The 18,917-nt window shown below is 41.3% G+C and overlaps 1 protein-coding gene across 1 annotated transcript in view; it reads left to right on the top strand.

Annotated features, from left to right (window-relative positions):
* Positions 1–18,917, top strand: part of MBOAT1 (membrane bound O-acyltransferase domain containing 1) — a 108,892-nt gene that overhangs the window by 30,570 nt on the left and 59,405 nt on the right. Inside the window, exon 2 of the mRNA XM_045847212.1 lies at positions 18,370–18,515. Coding sequence (XP_045703168.1) covers positions 18,370–18,515 — 146 coding nt within the window. The remainder of the gene's footprint in view (positions 1–18,369; positions 18,516–18,917) is intronic.

Raw genomic sequence — 18,917 nt, 5'->3', positions numbered from 1 at the left:
AGCTGCTTGAAAGAGGCAGCGTCTTTCTTGGGCCCCAACCCCGTCCCGGCTTTACTGGCCCCCCCGCGCAGTTGCGTACAGCCGTGCAGGTTTTCCTGCGTGTGTCTCCAGAAGTGGCCGCCTGGAGTCCTGTGGTGTGGCTTTGCCGCATACCTTGCTGTTGATTGGTAACCTGGGCACCTGGTTTTTTTTCCCCTCTTAGATGTCTCTTTCTCCCCACAGACACTAAAGAATTAACCATATTGTGGGGCTCAGTTTTAACTCTGAGAGAAAAGCCAGTACAACCCCCCCAACCTGAAAGGTGAGCAGAGGGCCCACTGACACCTGCGTTCATTGTCCCTGTACGTTTTCCTTGGACCAGAGTCTGGAGTGCACCACATGAATTGCGATTAGAACCATCACAGATCTGATTAGTTAGTGTGCTATCATCTTTCAGGTTCCTTCAATACCTTATTTTACATAAAACATGCAAACCTCTGCAGAAGACTTGATAGTTATTATTAGTTCTGTTTTTCCTTTGAGTCCAGAGGCCCCAGGAAGTGGCTGGTCAAGGCCATTCAGGACAGCCAGGTAGTCTGTGGAGCTTGGCCTGCAGGATGGAGAGGGAGCTGCTGCCCCTCAGCCTGGTCCATACTGGATTTGGGTAGGACTGGTCCCTTGGACACTAAGAAGAGGAAGGTAGAATGGTGAGAACCTCAGGTTAACATTGGCCTTCACTTTTCAACTCTAGAGAACAAAGAAAAGCAGCCTTCTCATCTGTAAAGCCTGACTGTGGTCGGCATGTGGCCCGCTGTAAAGAAAGAAGACAGAGGAGCCACCAGTTGTAGGTGCCACTATCTGTTGTCACCATCTTAGTCTTCTGTTTTCTCTCCTGGCTTTCTTTAGCTTTCCACTTCACGCCTCTCCCCATGCATTCATCCTGCAGAGATTAAACACTTACTGTGTGCCAGGCACCATGCTAGATGTCACCAATCAGAGAGTAATAAGCCACTGGGGTTTTGTTCATGGGACCCTCACATTCTACAGGAAAAATAATTAGGCTTTGTCAAGTTTTTATCATTTCTGCTGTGCTGTCAGTTCTGAGACCTCATCTGAGGTTTGTACTAGTTCTTGTAAGATGCAATGGACACTAAGTCCCTTTCATCTTTTCCATTCCTATGCACCTTCCCCACCCTTTTTGTCTTTATCATTTTTCTGCACTTTGAACCCAGGATTTCTAAATACTTACTGGCACTGCCTCACTCTGCATGTAGTACTCAGATTTTAACAGTTGTCTGATTTCTGGCCTATCTCTCACTAAGTCAAACAAAATTTTAAATCTCTTTTATGTCTTCCTATTCACAAACAGCCAAACGTATTTTGCGCCTATCTCAGATATTTTCCAAAATGAGTCATCAGTCATTTCTGATGAAATGTTTCCATTAAATTGTGGTATCTTTTAAAAATGTTTTAATTGCTTAAACCTGTTTTGTAAATGTTAAGATTTGAATCTTAGATTAAGTTTCAGAAGTTTTTCTTTTATGGGAGCAGAGGCCTAGAAAATACCAGTATCTATTACTCAGAGACCACAGAATTCCTATTTTGTGTGACACAGTGAGAACTTGCCATTTCTTTATCGAGTCCATCCAGGGAAGCTAAACCACGTTCACGTGTTTCTACATTTTTGCCTTTTCTTCCCTGCGTTTTTATGCCTTCTATCACGTTGAAGTATCTACTAAACATAATGTTGATAGTCTCTAGATCCATGTCAGTTAAATATGCATGTACATACTTCACATGTATGTGTTTGTAGGACTTTTCATTCCTAGTTCCTAGTTCCTTTCGTTCCTAGTTCTCCTGGGAATTTCCTTTTCTTGGAACAAAAACTTAGGCACATGGGGCATTTGCTAACTACAGTTTGGAAAGGCAAAAGGACAACCATGCATTCTGTTTGGCATTGAGAGCAGGAGCTGAGAGAATAGGGCAGAGCACCTCCTTTGCTTTCACAGGTAAAGGACAAGAAAACTTAGCCAGTGCTGGAAATCTGTCTTTCACAGCACTTTATACTGCAGCATATTTACTGTCTTCTCTTGTTTTCCTGGTAAAGAATGGAACAGGTTTTCCTGCTGTCAGTGATGCTGCTGGGGTTGGAATAATGGGATTAACTGTTTCGGTTCTCCGTTGACTTTGGGAGTGAGGATTGCATTTAAAAGAGATCATCAGGTTTGGTTTCTATTAATTATTCCTAAATAGGTGTACATGAAATGACTTCGATAATTAAAAAACGTGACACTTGCAACTCAAAGAAAAACACTTTTGATGAAGTCAAAACAGTCCATTCTTGCACATCAGCCTTTCGGTAAATACTTCTGAATGCACAGCAAAAGCCTGAACTGTAGTCCTTACAGAATAAAGAATAAGCATCTTCAGTGCCGTCTGGTACCTGATCACTGCCCTGCCTTTTCTTTATCTTTTCTTATTCCCCTAACATGCTGACCAACCTCCCTTGCTCCTAAACATACCATTCATTCATTTATTAGTTGTTCATTCATTCCAATATTGAGAACCAAATATATAGCAGGCACTAAGGATACATTGATTAAACTATAGACATGGCCTCTGCTTTTTTGGAACTATTTGTCCAGGTAATGAGATCATTACAACAGTGTGAGAAGGGCTGTGATAGCAGAAGCTGAGAATGCTGTGGGAGCAGCAGCAGCAGTGAAGGCTTCCTAGAGGAGGTGACTTCTGAGCTGAGATGAGAAGTACTGGGAGGGAGGCAAAGGAGAGGGTTGGGTAAGGTCAGAAGCAGGGAAATTAATTAAATGCCCTTGAAGTTGTCCAGGTGAAATGAATGGTGACCTGAATTATGATAGATGCAGAGAGGGAAGCAAATGGATTGAAGATAGACCTAGGAGATAGCATTAATAAATTGAGATTGATTCTGTGTAGGTGGGTATAAATAAGAGATGCACTTAGAGTTTGGGACCTGAACAGCTGGGTTGTTGAAGGGCCCCACACTCAGATAAGAGAGGAATAGATGAGGGGTAGATGGCAAGCTTGGTTATGGACATAATGAAATTTAGGTGTCTGTGGTTCATACAAATGAGGATTCCAGTAAGCCTGAGGGTATATGCCTGGGAATTCAGGAGAGACATCTGGGCTGGAGCAAAAGCTTTGGAAGTCACGAGCTGGTATTTGGAGGCACAGGAGTAAGAGCGATCCCTTGGCACATAACACGGCAAGAAAAGAGAAGCTGGCCGGGGATGGCCCCCAGGGCAGGCAGCAGGGGAGCAGCTCTCAAAGGCTGAGGAGTGACCAGAAAGGTAAAGACAACTAAGAAAATGTGGTGTCAGAGTCAAGAGGAAAGAGCGGAGAAAGATGCACAGTGTCAAATGTTGCCAAGAGCTCACAGCAAGCAAAGATTGCAAGTGGTTCATTGGCTTCAGCAAACAAGGAGCTGGCTGGCGACTCGGACAGAGCAGTTGTGGAGTATTGGGGTTATGTTGTGGTTTATGGCATAGCGGAGAGGTTAAGAAATGGAATATGATTTAGGCATTCGTTGGAATTAAATTTTTAAAGAACAGATCCTGCCCCCTTCCCTTTCTCCTATAACTCTGTAGGTGGGAGAATGAATAGACACCAAAGAAGAGCTTGCTTACTACTTGAATTTTTTTTAACCTGTAGTTGGCAGTTTGTTTCCTGCTTTTGAAAACCATTGTGAAGTTTGCTCTTGAGAAGGCTAAGGTTTTTATTAATCAGGGATGCACAGTTACTTGGACTCTTGGTCCACATTATAGTTTCTCTTATAACACACATATATTTTAGAGAAGGCGATTATATAGTAAGAGCTGAAAATAGCTTAGTTCCTAGGGAGCAGGAAGAAGTCCATATATTCATTCCTATTTTGATGGTCCCTGGAATACGGCACCACCACCCTCAGATGTCTCCACTCCATGGGTCGTCACATCATCTAGCTCCACAACATCTCAGTTTTCTAAAAGCTAAAGGGTGTTGTGTTTTATTCTTAACTTAACTGAATTAAAATTAATTCTGTTTTGAAACTTTTGACAATTTCATAACTCACTTTGAGATAATTGGTCATACCCTGGGGTATTGTGTAAGAAAATATAGCCCTGGTTCTGCATTTTCCATTGTCCCCCAAAACCTCACTCATAGCTACATCTTAAATAGCAGCAGAATTATTGGTAGGGGAGTATGTGTGTCTATGTAGGGTGCTTTCTTTGGAGTGGAGCGGTTTTACTGAAGTCCTCCAGGAAAGAGCTTGTTCGTTGGGTTTTTTGTTTAGGAGGCAATGTAGGTTGTTGGGGAAAGAGGCAACTTGGGAGTCTGTTTTCCCTCTCTCCTGTTAAATAACCTTATTTAACCTCTCCATTTTGCCCACTGGGAAAACACGATATTTATGTCTACTGCCTCCTTAGTGATATGGAACAACAAATAGAATGTGTGTAGTTATTTTTTTTATAAGAAAGATGATACTATAGTATAATTGAGTTATGATCCATGCTGGTTGGGCTTTATTTCTTGATCAATTCTTTAATTTCAAATATGTACGCCTAACAATTTTAAAATAAGTAAAATTTTAAAAAATGTTAGAGTAATCATTGTCGCCTCTTTAAAGTACAGTCATAAACTCAGATCTCATTTGTGAAAGAAGATGGCTAATTGTATTTTTACAGTTAGGACAGGTCTTCGACTGTATAGGAGCTCATTGTACATTTGGTAGGAAATTCTTTTTTTTTATATTCCCCCCCCCCTCCGGGGAAAGGGGTGGAAATTATTTTACTTTTATGGAAATCTAAGAAGTGGAGAGTATGTCCCTCCCATGTTGTGGAATATTGTGCAGCTTTAAAAGTATGCGAGGTCTGTCAAGAAGCTATGCAGCCACATAATATGAAAAATAGAGACATTTATTGAACAAGGTACAAGAAACATTGCACACAGGACAATGACACCTCAGTCCCCTTCAAATTACCCACCTTGGGACCTCACACTGTTCTCCCAATTGCCATCAGCTGCCCCATCGTATTTTCCTAAATCTCACTGATGGTCTGAAACTTCTTCTCTTTCAAAGGTGATTTCAGTTTAGGGAAAAGCCTGAAGTCACAGGGCACCAAAACTGGGCTGTAGGGGGACTGAGTCACCTGGGTGATTTGATGTTTCACTAAAAAACTGTGCATGAGATGTCCTTTATGAGCGGGTGCATTGTTGTGATGAAGCTGCCAATCACCAGTTTCTCCATAACTGTGGCCTTCTGAATCATCCAAATAGTTTCTTCTTAATGTTCAAGCTTAAGGCAAAATTTGATGCAAATTCGTTCTACTTGCTTACTCATTTTGAATGCAAAGCCCACACAGTACACATGCTCACTCAATGGCATCCACCACCCCCACTGACTAGTACAGTGAAGTTGTCATTGTTCACACATGTGAACAATGTGACACATCCCAGTCCACTCTCCTTAGCTTCCAGGTTACATTGATGTCACATCAATGTTGCATCGATTATATTAATAATGAATGGACTTTTTCCAACAGACCTCATAAATGAGTTAAGTATGAATAAACACAAAAAGATGTCTATTATATTTTACTAAGTGAAAAATCAAGTTACAGAATAACTTTTATACCATGATTATGTTAAACAAAAGGAGAAACCAGTATGTATGGGCATATTTTTATAAACATGGACAAGGTTATCAAAACTTCTTTTTTGCTAAGAAGAATGGTAGGTGGTATGTTTAGAAGGTTGGGATGGGGACACTATTTCCTTTTTCTCACTGCACCTCTCTGTATTGTTCAGGTTGTTAAAATGAGCATTTGTAAGCTTTGTAATAAAGAAATTAGGTAAAAAAATAAAACCTCAGTGGCTCTTTTTGATTGACTCCATTTAGGTATAGTTTTACTAGATGCTGGGAAGAAGGACCTGAAACTTTTTAATGTTTTAGTCAGTCCTGGGAATATAGAATAATAGTTTGATTAGCTTAGCTTGTGTGGCTTTTTCCTGTTCTATATGAGTCAGTTGGTTTCCCTGTTTGTTTTTAAACCTTCTGTGAGAAGTTAGGGATGCAGTGTGCTACACCTTTTCATAGCTCTTCTGAGTTCACAAAGCAGGTGTGATGGAGTGAATGTTAGGGAGGCAAAATGCAGTTGGTCAGTCAGTGTGTATATCAGAAAAGACTCAATAAAGACATGACAGTCTGCTCTGGGCATGAAGTCTTGACGCCATTCATTTATAAGGTGGAAACAGATGCGCATGGAATTGGGAGACTCTGGCCTACGTAGCTGTTCTCCTTACCTGCAAAATGAGGAGCTTGGACCAGATTATTGCTGATAGTCCATGATTCTCTGGTCTATTTTATGCCTGATTAAAAAATCTTTTAAATATACTCATCAAACTGCCTTTTCCCTCCCAGTTAGCAGCATGTGAAGTTGAAGCTGTCATCTCAGCTGTGGCTGTGCATTAGAATCTCTCGGGGACTATGGGAAAAAAAGATACCTGGCCTCCCCTTAACTTCCTTCCAAATCAAAGGGGAGCTCTAGGATCAGTTCTTTTTATTTTAAATTTTTTTATAGTTCCTTGGTTGATTCTAGTGTTTACTGCCTTAGTGGGTCCTACACAATGGCCAGCTAGTGGGCAGCGCTGCATCGAGTGGTCAGTGTGGCCGCTGGTTAGCTGACTGACAGTATGCAGCTAACCTAACGCAGTATGTGCTCACTTAATGTTATTGGTGGGTTCTTCGCCTTTCAGCAAAATAGCATATAACAAAACCAGTTTTACTGTAGGCTAATGCATATGAGTAAGAGTGACGTTCCTACATTATCATGACATGACTGGAACAAAATGATGCCATGGAAGGTCCTGCTGTACTTGTGGAGCTCTGTAGTTTACAAAGCACTTTCACAGTCCACTTAGTGCCCATTATGGTCTTGTTGAGGAAATGTTATCATTCTCCCACATAACCTCGTAAGTGGTAGGAAACTCTTAGCTGAGGTTACTTTCTAGTATGGAACCAGACTGAGAGAGGCTGACATACCCAGGCCCTGGTCAAGATTATAAAGTTACCCCCAAACATTGTGCTTCCTTGTTCAGTGGTGTTTCCTGTAACAGTGTGTCCTTCTCTCTCTTTGGCTGCCCAGGGTTCACTGCTCAGACAGACCTTATTTCCAGAGGGGCCTGACCCCCTGTGCTCTGTTCTTCCATCCCATGTCCAAAGATGGTGGGGGAACTGTGGGAAGGTGTGCTGGATGGACCAGAATCAAGACATCTTCCAGGGGTGTCTAACCTGAGGCCCATGGGCTGCATGTAGCCCAGGATGGCTGTGAATGCGGCCCAACACAAAATTGTAAATTTACTAAAAACAGTATGAGTTTTTATGTGATTATGTGTTGCAATGTGATTATGTATTGCAATGTATTTAATGCGTGGCCCAAGACAATTCTTCTTCCAGTATGTTCCAGAGACCCCCGCGCTAGGTGGGACACTCTGAGGGGTTCTAGTCCCAAGTCTGGCACTCAGTGGCTGTGTGAGCCAGTTGGGTCATTGACAGTCTCCGAGCTCCCCTTTCTTTGTCTGGAAAGTGAGAGGTTGAAGTTACCTGAGAAGGTTGAGTTGAATGAAACATTGTGTAGTAGCTGAGCAGATGGACTCTGGAACGTCAGACTCCCTGAATTTAAGTTCCAGTGTTTCCACTTACTAGGTGTGTGATAGAAGGGAAATTTTCTTAACCTTTATGTGACTTAACTTACTCATTTATAAGATGAATGCTTCAAAGAGCCTCAAATAGTTGTGACTATTAAAGGGGTTATGTAGGCAAAAGGACTTAGAGCAGTGCCTGGGATGTAGGCGAACACTCTGAATGCTAGCTGCTGCTGCTGCTGTTGTCGCTGCTGTTGTTTTTGTTATTAAACATTTTGACTGGCTAATAATGGAATTAATAAATGGGGAAATTGTGTGTCTTCATAGGTAGTGGTGACAGCTTGTGTGTGGACAGGGTTTTTCAGGACTCCTTGAATAGTTGTGAATTCTATTCAGTATTCCCTGCCTGCTGGGACTAGGATTGTAAGGATGTGATTTATGGGGGCAGGGAGAGATAATCTGGAGTCAGATCCTTAGAAGACATCATACTTCAAATACTACATATTTCAAGATTTTTTTGGTCATGGCTAAAGAGGCAGCATAAATGTTCCCCCCATTATATCCATTGGAATCAGTTGTTAAAAGGCTTTTGATTCTAAATCATAACTAATGTATGACATGATACTACATAATAAGGTAAGCCACATGCCTCCAGTAAAATTTAAGCTCTAACCAAGTATATAGGATTCTTTTCTCAGAATTGAGAGTCATTATCTCATTCCAGAGGGACGGGATAACCTATTTGGAGATGGTGGAAGGGGCCTGTTATGTGAGTTGTTCAACTCTAGGAAGTTTGTGCAAGCCTCAGAGAAGAACAGTTGGAAAGAACTTTGAGCCCATAGTTGCATTCACGTCTCCCCCCTGTACAAGACAGACCTTGGGAGGCAGTCATAGGCCACGACTAAGCCCCTCCATGCAGCTTGCGAAGTGCCCGAGAGCTGAGTGTCTCAGGGCCCTTCACTCTGTTTCTGTTCTCTCAGTGGGACATTGAGGCTGTTGGGAAGATTAAATGAGATAATAGATGTGAATCATCTCAAAAAATAGCAAACGTTTGTTGAGCTTAATAAATGTACCTGTTCAATGAATGCTGATTGTTATTACTTAAAACTTGCGTGTTTGAGACAGAGACTAAGGATGAACTTTCTCCACATTGATAAACTCATTCATTATAGGCTAAGGAACTTTTGAATTGACATAGGCTGGAGCAGGGAGGCAGGGGCAGGTGCTGGGGAGACCCTCTCGAGCTGTTTGTAGTGAGCAAGTAGGAGACTCCAACTTATGCTAAGACTCAGCTTCCCTCACAGCCCTTGGTTTGGGGCTTGCTTATTTTCCATCCATAGAAGCAAGGAAATGAAGAGTGTTTTCGTTTCATGCCTTTGAGTAGTGGACTTTTATTGGGCAATGTTGTGGGCTGAATTGTATTTCCCCCAAATGCTGAAGTCCTAATCCTCAGTACCTCAGAATATGACTATTTGGAGATAGTCTCTTTAAGGAGGTAATCAAGTTAAAATGAGGCCATTAGAGTGGGCCCTAATCCAGTATGACTGGTGTCTTTATAAAAAGAGTAAATTTGAACACAGTCATGTCTGAAGGGGAGACCATCTGAAGACACTGGGAGAAGGTGGCCGTCTACCAGCCAAGCAGAGGGGCCTCAAAAGACACCAACCCTCTTGGCACCTTGAATTCAGGCGGGCAGCCTCCAGAACTGGGAGACAATAAACTTCTGTTGTCTAAGCCCCCAGTCTGTGCTGCATTATTATGGTCACCTGAGCAAATTCATATAGGCAGCTACTAAATTCTCCTTGAAGGTGGTATTTCTGGGGAGAATGCGGTGGGTTGGAGGGGAAGCATTACAATATAATGAGTGAGAACTCAGGCCAGGTTTTAAACCCCAGCTGACTAGCTTTATGAATTCAGTCACTGCACTTACCTGTTTCTTAAAAAAATTTTAAATTAAATTTATTGGGGTGACAATGGTTAATAAAATTATATAGGTTTTAAGTGTACAGTTCCATGATATATCATCTGTATATTGCATTGTGTGTTTGCCACCCAAGGTCAACTGTGGGTGACCTTCTGTCACTATTTATTTGACCCCCTTTAGCCTTTATTCCCCCCACCCTGCTTGTCTCTGGTAATCGCACCCTGTTGTGTCTGAGTTTTTCTTTGTTTTATTTGTTCATTTTGTGCTTTCTCTACATAACAGTTTTGTGTTCATTTTCCTCCTATGTAAAGGGTTAGTAAGTTGTTTCATAAAGTTGTTGTAAGGCTTAAATTGAATCATTTATGTAGTTTTGTCACTGCATGACACATGGTGAGCACTCAGTAAATGCAGTTATTGTTATGATATGAAATATCAATTAGGAGTTTGGTTATAAATTTACACACACTGATTATCGATTTTAAATAATATTTGCTTGTCTACCAGCTTGGAAAAAAATGGGCTCATTACAGATTTAAAGCATTTCTTGCTGACATTCCAAAGAGTTTGGAATGAAAGTGTAACAAGGATCTCTTTGAAAATATGAAGTAGCTAAACAGTCTGGTACAAACACCTTTTGTTTCATGGTACAGAGAGGAGTAGCATTTTTTGTACTCTTCCCCAGCCACATTTATTTGTACGGGGTAATGCAAAAGAGTACTGTTGGTGGAGGAGGAATGGCTTGCGTTTAAATAAGGAATTGTTTAATTAGATGGGGTTTGTTTTGGTGCATATAAGGCAGTGTTGCTGAGGAAAGCATTCCAGGCCTGGACTGTTGCCTACACCTCCGTGGTGAGCTATTGGTAAATCACTGTAGTAGAGGAAGTCATTTTGGGCTATTAATATTTGCTCTTTGTTAAAAATAGACTGCTTGTATTTCTTCATTAGGAGGAGGGCAATGCTTTTTGCTCCTGGCAAAGTTCATTTTTTCATTGGAAGAATAGGAAGGCCATAGAATAGAAATCTCCAAATAATGCCTTTCTGCAGCACACGAGGGCAGGGAGACTTGAGACTCACATTGGAGAATTGCAGCGCAGTTTGGTTGCACTTCGGTGACATAAGGAAGCCAAACCCTTGGGCACATGAGGTTTTTTTTTTTTTTTGGAATAGAATAGGCCTTTATTTTTAGGATTTTATTTTTAATTACAGTTGAATTCAATATTATTTTATATTAGTTTCAGGTGTATGGTATAGTGGTAGACAATTATGTAATTTACCAAGGGATCCCCCAATATTTCAAGTACCCACCTGGCACCCTACACAGTTATGACAGTGTTATTGACTGTATTCCCTGGGCTGTACTTTCCATCCCCATGACTGTTTAGTAACTACCAATTTGTACTTCTTAATCCTCAGACACCTGTTCTGTTTCCTTGCAGTTACTTTGAAATTTTGCAAGAGCTGTGGAAAGCGAGCTCTGGCTGAATCTGAGTTGTGTCAGTCTCGCAGGCGCTTAAGAGTCGGATCAGAACAGCTGTGCTGTTGTTCCCTTCGCAGGAGGCCCACACGACCCTCGAAGTGTGGGGCACGTGCTATTGGGGGTCATAGGTGGAAGCTCAGCTTTCTTTGATGCTTTGGAGGGAGTGGATCAGTAGAAAAGACAAGAATTCACACGTTTCTTTTACATGTGAAGGATTTATCTATGAGCGTCACAGTATATGTTTTCATTCTCTTTGGCCATTCACGTTGTTATTGTTGACATTGTGCTGCTTTTTCTTTTTTTTTTAAGATTTTATTTATGTATTTTTAGAGAGGGAAGGGAAGGAGATAGGTAGAGAGAGAGAAACATCAATGTGCAGTTGCTGGGAGTCATGGCCTGCAACCCAGGCATGTGCCCTGACTGGGAATCGAACCTGCGACACTTTGGTTTGCAGCCCGCGCTCAATCCACTGAGCTACGCCAGCTGGGGCTGTTTTTCCTCTCTGATGAAATGTTTTACAGGTTGGCTTCCTCCATGTATGCCGAACTCCTCCCTAAACTTGATATAGGTGCTGGTAAGTGCAGCTGTGAGCACAGAGTAAGCAGAATTAAATATGGATTTTGATGAATTTCTTAGAGTACCTTGATTCTGAGTGTGTGGGTATGGGAAATTCCACATGGAGTTTATAATGACAGATGGTAAAAAAAAAAAAGATTACAAAAAAATTTGCCTAGATTCTCATCATCTTGGTAAAATAGCCATTTTCGATTTTATACGTCTTTGCTTTCTCCATATGCCACTACCGTTTTTTAATATATTTATGAATATACATACAATTTTATATTCTACTTTTTATTCTAACAAATGTTTTTCATTTTAACATAGTGCCCATTTATAATACTATTATAATGCCCATTTTAATGCTATTATCTTTAAAGAGTTTACCATTAATTACTATTCCTATCTTGTGCCATATTTAGGTAGATTTTACTTCATTTTGGCTTTGAAATAAGGCCTCAACATTCTCTCAGTATTCAGCTTCAGTGAATACATTTCCATGAATCAGTCAAAAGTATGGCCTATAGCAGTTACTACCATGTCCCTTTCGAAAGGATTATAATGCAGGGTGCATCCTGTAGCTGTTTCCTGTGTTAACTGGTATCTTTACTAATCTTTGAACTTTCAGCTTTCTTCTTCTTGCTACTACAAATAATACTGAGTATTATTTGTACGACAAGTGAGTATTTTTTGTATGACACAAAATTTTTGTTCACGTTCTAATAGTGGCAACAGTAGTGGGTTTAAAATTTAGTCACAGACATAGATATCCAAAAAAAAAGTAACTTTAACTTCTTCCTACTAAACTTAAGTTAGTGTTCAAGCTAATTTGAGGCAGCTCACCTCCCCTCTGAGAGTGGTTACATTAGTTTGTCTTCCTCTATACCTGCAAATGAGCTAATCCCTGAGGGGTCTACAGACCTTCCTGGCCTAGGTGAGGGCGTCAGGTCCCTGTGCCCTGGGGCCCTGCTGGCCTCTGCTCAGAGGAGCCAGTTGTGGTCTAGGACGCTGACCAATCTTGACGCTGCATCACCTGCTGTTTCACGCAGTCCCTTCCATGGCTCCATGTGGTGGGTTCACAGTCAGCGTTCTTCTCAGTCCACCGTCAGGGCCTTCTCAGGCCTGCTGGCTTTCCGCTGGCCCCTCTGCTGTTCCTAGAGCCTGGGAGAGGGGCCTGGGTGGTGCCCGAGTCTGTGTACTTGGTCACCCAGCCTTTTGGAATCAGTGCTTCTCCATAGGGTCGGCTGGCTGTCTTCTGAGAGGCCGGGCACCATTCTCACTTCTCTGCCCCAGGTCTCAGCACTACTCCTGTCCCCTGGGTCCCTCCTGCAGCAACCTGGCTGAACCCTTCATTGATTTTTATGCAGAAAAATACCCCTTCTGTCATTAAGAGCTTTTCTTTCCTCATGATTATGGTCAAAACTCTATGCTTTAAATTTGTCAGCTTTACTCTTGATCTATGAAGACAAGTTTTTAGAATTAAAAGGAAAAGATATATTTTTCCTATATTTCCAGAGACTGCTTTAACTTTTCAGATTTACCTGTGCTTTAGATAAAGTCTCTAAAACTCCACTCAGGAGCTGGAAAACTCAGAGACTGGCTCTTTGTCCTGACTGCATTGCCCCTCCCTGGGGAAGAAGGACACAAGGGAAAGTCCCGCGGAATCTGAAGGTGGGCTGGGAGGAGACGGGAAGCCAGTTCTCAATAGCTCCACCCTAGTCACTGCATATTGAGATTATTCTATGCACAACTTGTGTATCAATTTAATAGATATAGAATAATATTAACAGCAAATGCTTATCAGTGGCAGGCATGCATCAAGTGATCTTAACGTATTAACTTCTTTAGTTCTGGTAACAACCCTGTGAGGTAGTACTCCTGTTATTACCTCCATCACATACACCAGGAGCGAAGACGCAGTGAGCTTCTGCAATTCTTCAACCGTAAGTGGTGGAGCGGGGTCTCGCAGCTGGTGGTCTGGCTCTGTCAGCTCTTCATGTAGTAACCATAGGTCTGTTGCTGGTCATAGGATGGGAAGGTTGTGGTACTTCGTTTGATAATTAAAGGTAGGTCTCTTCTGTTGTAATTGTTATAATTTGATTCTCTTCTCATGGAAGTTTGATCATTTCATAAAAGGTGATTCTTTTTCTGTTTAGGAAGAAATGGTGTCTTTATTGTTTGGTTTGTTTCTATGCTCGTATATGTTAACTCCCTCGGGGGTCTCTCTGATGTGGGTAAAGAGGTTAATATCTGTATCATCTCAGGCCAGTGATTTGCTGTCTTCCTAGAGTTGTATAACTTTAAGAACCTTTTTATTATGGGAAAATTCAAACATACACAAAAGTGAAATTTCATGTGCCCAGCACTTACCTTTAATAGTTTTCAACTTGTGGCCAACTTTGTTTATCCATACCAGGATTTCTTAACCTTGGCACTACTGACACTTTGGGCCAGAAAGTTTTTTGCTGTGGGAGGCTCTCCTGTGCCTTTAAGAATATTTGACAGTACCCTTGGCCTCTACCATTAGATGCCAGTAGCCTCCCCTGCCTCTTTCTGGTTATAGCAACCGAAATGACCCCTGCTGGACAAGCCATCCCTGGTTGAGAACCACTGATTTACGCTCACTCCACTCTCTCCATTCCTTCAGCATCATTTGGAAGCAAATCTCATACATCAAACCAAACCCATTTCAGGTTGTATTTCTAAAAGATAATGTCTTCAATTTTTGGCCCTTAGAGAGAGGATAGGAGCAAAGATCTAATTCTGTTCCTGTGTGAATTGTTGCTACGGCAGCTGGCTGCTCATGGCCACAGAGATGGTCATAGTTTCTGGTAGCTGCTGGAGTTCACGTAGGCTAGCAAACACAAAGAAATTGGTGTCACACTCCAGCTGGTATTTAAAGTTTCTTTTTTGTAAAATATACATAGGTTAAAATGTTAACTTTTAGATTGTTTTAAGCATACGGCTCAGAGGCATCAAGTACATTCACAGTGTTGTGCAGTCGTCACCACCACCCACCTCTAGAACTGTTCATCTTGTACAACTGAAACTCTGCACCTGTTAAATCACAACCCCACCCCCACCCCATTCTACTGTAGGTCACCATTCTACTTTCACTCTTTGTAAATTTTACTATTTTAGGTGCCGCATATAAGTGGAATTATACACTATTTGTCCTTTTGTGACTGGCTTGTTTCATTTAGCACAGAATCTTCAAGGTTCTGCCATGTTGTACCATGTGCCAGGATTTTGCTCATTTTAAGGCTGAATAATATTCCACTGTGTGTCTATACCACATTTTGTTTATCCCTTCATCTGTTGATGGGCATTTGGGTTGCTTCCACCTTTTCGCTATTGTGAACAATGCTGCTAAGAACATGGGTGTACAAATACTTAAGATCCTGTTTTTGATTTTTGGGGGTATATACCCAGAAGTGGGATTGCTAAATCATATGTAATTATATTTTTAATTTTTTAAGAACCACCATAATGTTTTCCAAAGTGGCTGTACCATTTTACATTCCCACCAACAGTGTACAAGTGTTCTAATTTCTCCACATCCTTGCCAACACTTATTATTATGTTTTTAAAATAATAGTCATTGTAATGGATGTGAAATGGTATCTAGTTGTGGTTCAGCCTGTACCTTTCAAGATGTATGTCTGGTAATTGGAGAGCAATTCTGATAGAATCCTTCTGCTAGAGTTAAGTGGTGCTGTGGTGTGTTTCTACTTTTGCCTTGGAATAGTTCGCTGTGGCACATTCAGCTAACCATCCGTGACTCACTCCTGGGTAGAGGGTCGAGGGGAGGCGTTGTGTCTGCATAGGGGGAAGCTTTTAATCCATAATGAAGTCTTGGGTTTGGGCATTTACCATGAACAGTTAAAGAAAAGAATTTGGGTTAGATATAGAATCATAGAATCATAAACCCTTTGAGCTGGAAGAGACATTAGAGACCAGTTCTCACAAAGACACAGTTTGTGCACAAAAAAAAAAGGAAAGAAAGAAAAAAAAAGAAAGAAGGAAGGAAGGAAGGAATTGAAACCCAGAGCATGCAAGTCTTCTTTCTCTCTTTGCCTTAAGGCAGTGACAGTGTCTTGCTCACTGCCCCCAGTCCCCAGCATCTGGTATATAGAGCCAAACAGTAGATGTTTGCAGAATTAATCAGTGAATCACTGAGAAACACCCAGCTGACATCTTAATGTCAGAAATAGGACTTTCAGTTGGCTGCGCATTATATTATGGTGAGTAAAAAAATGGCAGATTGTTTCAATGACCCAATGACTCTTCTTTTCCTCTCTTTCAATCTCTAGGGTTATGAGATTAGGTGTAGTCTTTCCACAGTAAGGCTGTCTCTTCCTTGGAGGTAGGTTTAAAGGGGTCTTACAGAAGACAGACATGGTTTGGGAGACTCTCAGGACGCTGAGGCGGTCTGGGCTGGCTGAGTGATGGTCTTCAGGCTCTGCTCACTCCTGAATTTGTTCCATCTCATCCCACCCCCAAAGCTTTCACAGTGCAACCCCCCTGTCCTTTATTTGTGATTTTCCTCATTCTGGGAAAACCCAGTTCCTTGTGGGTGCATCTGTAGGTCTCTGTCTTTATACTTCCAAACTAGGAAGTCTCCATCTTGCCTGCATAGTAGAATCCGCTGAATGTGTTGAGGAGTCCCAATGTCAGGCCCGTTGAGTCAGAAGTATTGGGATAGGACCCAGGGAGCAGTACTTTTAGTGTCTTTAATTCCCCCATGATCTTTATTTCTTATTGTCCCCCTGAGTCTTATTTCTCCTTATACTTAGAATCTAAAGGACATATAATGTAGCAAGTTCACACAATTTTATTGTCATATTAATTTACAATCACTTGTGTTTGTAAACACAAAGTGATTTGTGTTTAGAGCACATGGTCCTGATGGCAGGGACACTCCTTCTTTCTCCTATATTCCAGTGCTTCTCAAACTTGAGTGTACATTATGGTTACTTGGGAGAATTCTGTTAAAACACAGATTGTTGCACCTGCCCTGGGAATGTCTAGTTCAGTTGGTCTTAGGTGAGTCCTGAAAATTTGCATTTCTAACAGACATGTTTTAAGGTGGATGCTCTTGCTGGTGGTCCAGGGACTACCCTCTTGAGAACCACTGGTCTATAATCAGGTCCAGGGATGGTCAGTAATTACTGGCCACCAAAAAGGACTGGAGCCAATTTTCCCTTGGTACTTTCCTTAGTAACTGTATTCTGCTGTGGCTGCAGGCTGGACCCTGGTGTGAGAAAACGAAAGAACATCTGATTGATGACCTAGAGCATTACTTCAACTTGCCATTTGCCAATTCCTTTACATTTTGAAACTTGCTAAGATGGTTATTTTTCTCTGTTTTTTGTGTGTGTGTGTGTTCATGGTTGTGCATTTACGGTATATAAAAAGATATGACCAAAATTATGCAGGATAGGATCATAGCTCAACTCCTCTGTGCCTTTCAGGGTATAAAGTGGGGGTGGGCAGCAGAGGAAATAGGTTTTTGGGAAGACTGATGAAGAATGAGCTCCAAATGGAGAGGAAACACAGCACAGTCCATTTTTAAAAAGGAACAAAAATTCTTGGAAAGTAGTATTTCCTATGAATTAGAAGGGGTCCAAAGTATTCCTGTTTTTCATTGGGAAACCGAAATGACCTCAGGGGAGGTGATGTCTGCCACCTCTGGTGCCACCTCTGAGCCCAGCCCTCATGAATTTCACAGCTGTATCTTTTTATAACATGGAAAACTTCCCAGGCTGAAGCTGAGGGTGTATTGAGATATTTATATTTTCAGTCCCTTTTCAATTAAGTGTCCCCTAAAAGCAAATTAATACTGAAATTTTCATTCAGAATACTCTGAAAAGATTAAACAGCATTTCTAGTTTTCATTGACTGTTATATCACTTAATATATTTTGATTTTGTTTTAAGTCAGCTGGTCTTTCTTATAGGTGTCAGGGAATTATTTTATATTTTCCTTTAGGGGAAATATTTTTGAGAGATAGATCACTGGGGTTTTTCTAAGGAAGTTTGGTGCCAACTTGGCATAATTGGACAGCACTGACATTGAAAACGTAATGCAGGGCTGTTGCTTTTTTTGATCTTTATTGCCCCACCTTGAATTTGAGCAATGCTTTTGCTTATTGGCTGTTAATTTAAAGGGAGAAAAATTAGAGTCATAAAACAGGTGATGATTTCTTTGAAGAAGCATTTGATTTCTTAGCTACCAGATGAGGGAAGACTCTTGTATCTGATTAATTTGCATCTTTAAAAGAACATATTCTTTATTTTAGGATTGTGCTGGGGGTGGTGAGAAGAGATCTAGTGAACTGACCTCACAGTCACCTAAAGGGTTTACATTGCTAGTATTGTGTGGGTGGGAAAGCAACTAATCTTAAAGAATTGAAAAAGAAACTAGGGGAGATATTTCAGGTTTGGTTCCAAACCACCATAATAATACAAGTATGGCAATAAAGTGAGACATGATTTTGTGCTGGTGAAGGGTCTTGCCTTCAGTTTGTGAAAAATGAGGACTGTGAAGTTCAATAAAACGAGGTCTGCCTGTTTTGGGATGCTTTCTCCTTGAAGCAGGCGAGAAGGACACAGCTCCCTGCAGTCTCCTGCTCCTCCTCCAGATGAACACTCCACTGCGGAAAAGTCCAATCTGAGATACACTTTGACGTGAGAATCTGAAAAATGTCAAGAACATTCTCACACAGGCCAAACAATAAAGGTTGGTTTCTCTCTCCCTTTTTCCCTTACAGGTGAATTTCGTGGTGTGCCAGCTCGTTGCTTTATGTGCTGCTTTCTGGTTTCGCATCTACTTAAGTCCTCGTAAAACCAGTCCCTTGGCCCGGCACACGTTTGCCACCATCTTTGGCATCTACTTTGTCATCTTTTGTTTTGGCTGGTGAGTAGGAGCCTCATAAATTCTAATGGTTATCATCTGGGTGTTTTGTAGCAGTATTCTTGGCATTTCCCAGGTTCTAAGGAAAGAAATATATATGTACTTAAAATAATGGGGATGTTGAGGAAATTTATAGTTACTGTAAGAATCTGGAATCAATGAATTTGACTACCCATTTAAAGTCAATTTGGTGAATTTTTCTTGAAGTTGCACTCTTTTGGTCTCTCTTGGGTCATGTAAATGGATTTTTATAAGGTTTAATTTTCCTGACAAGGAAGCATCCCTAAATGTTGTGGACACGGGTTTTGTTTTTGCGTCACTGCTGGAGGTGTTGGTGTTTGTCCTGAACATGGAGTGAAACAGTGGTTACAGTGCTGGTCTTAGGGCATGGGAGTCATTCTCGAA

Source organism: Phyllostomus hastatus, unplaced genomic scaffold, assembly GCF_019186645.2.
Source record: "Phyllostomus hastatus isolate PE091 unplaced genomic scaffold, TTU_PhHast_1.1 phas_contig_524, whole genome shotgun sequence".
NCBI lineage: Eukaryota > Metazoa > Chordata > Mammalia > Chiroptera > Phyllostomidae > Phyllostomus > Phyllostomus hastatus.
This window is presented reverse-complemented; position numbering and strand designations above follow the sequence as displayed.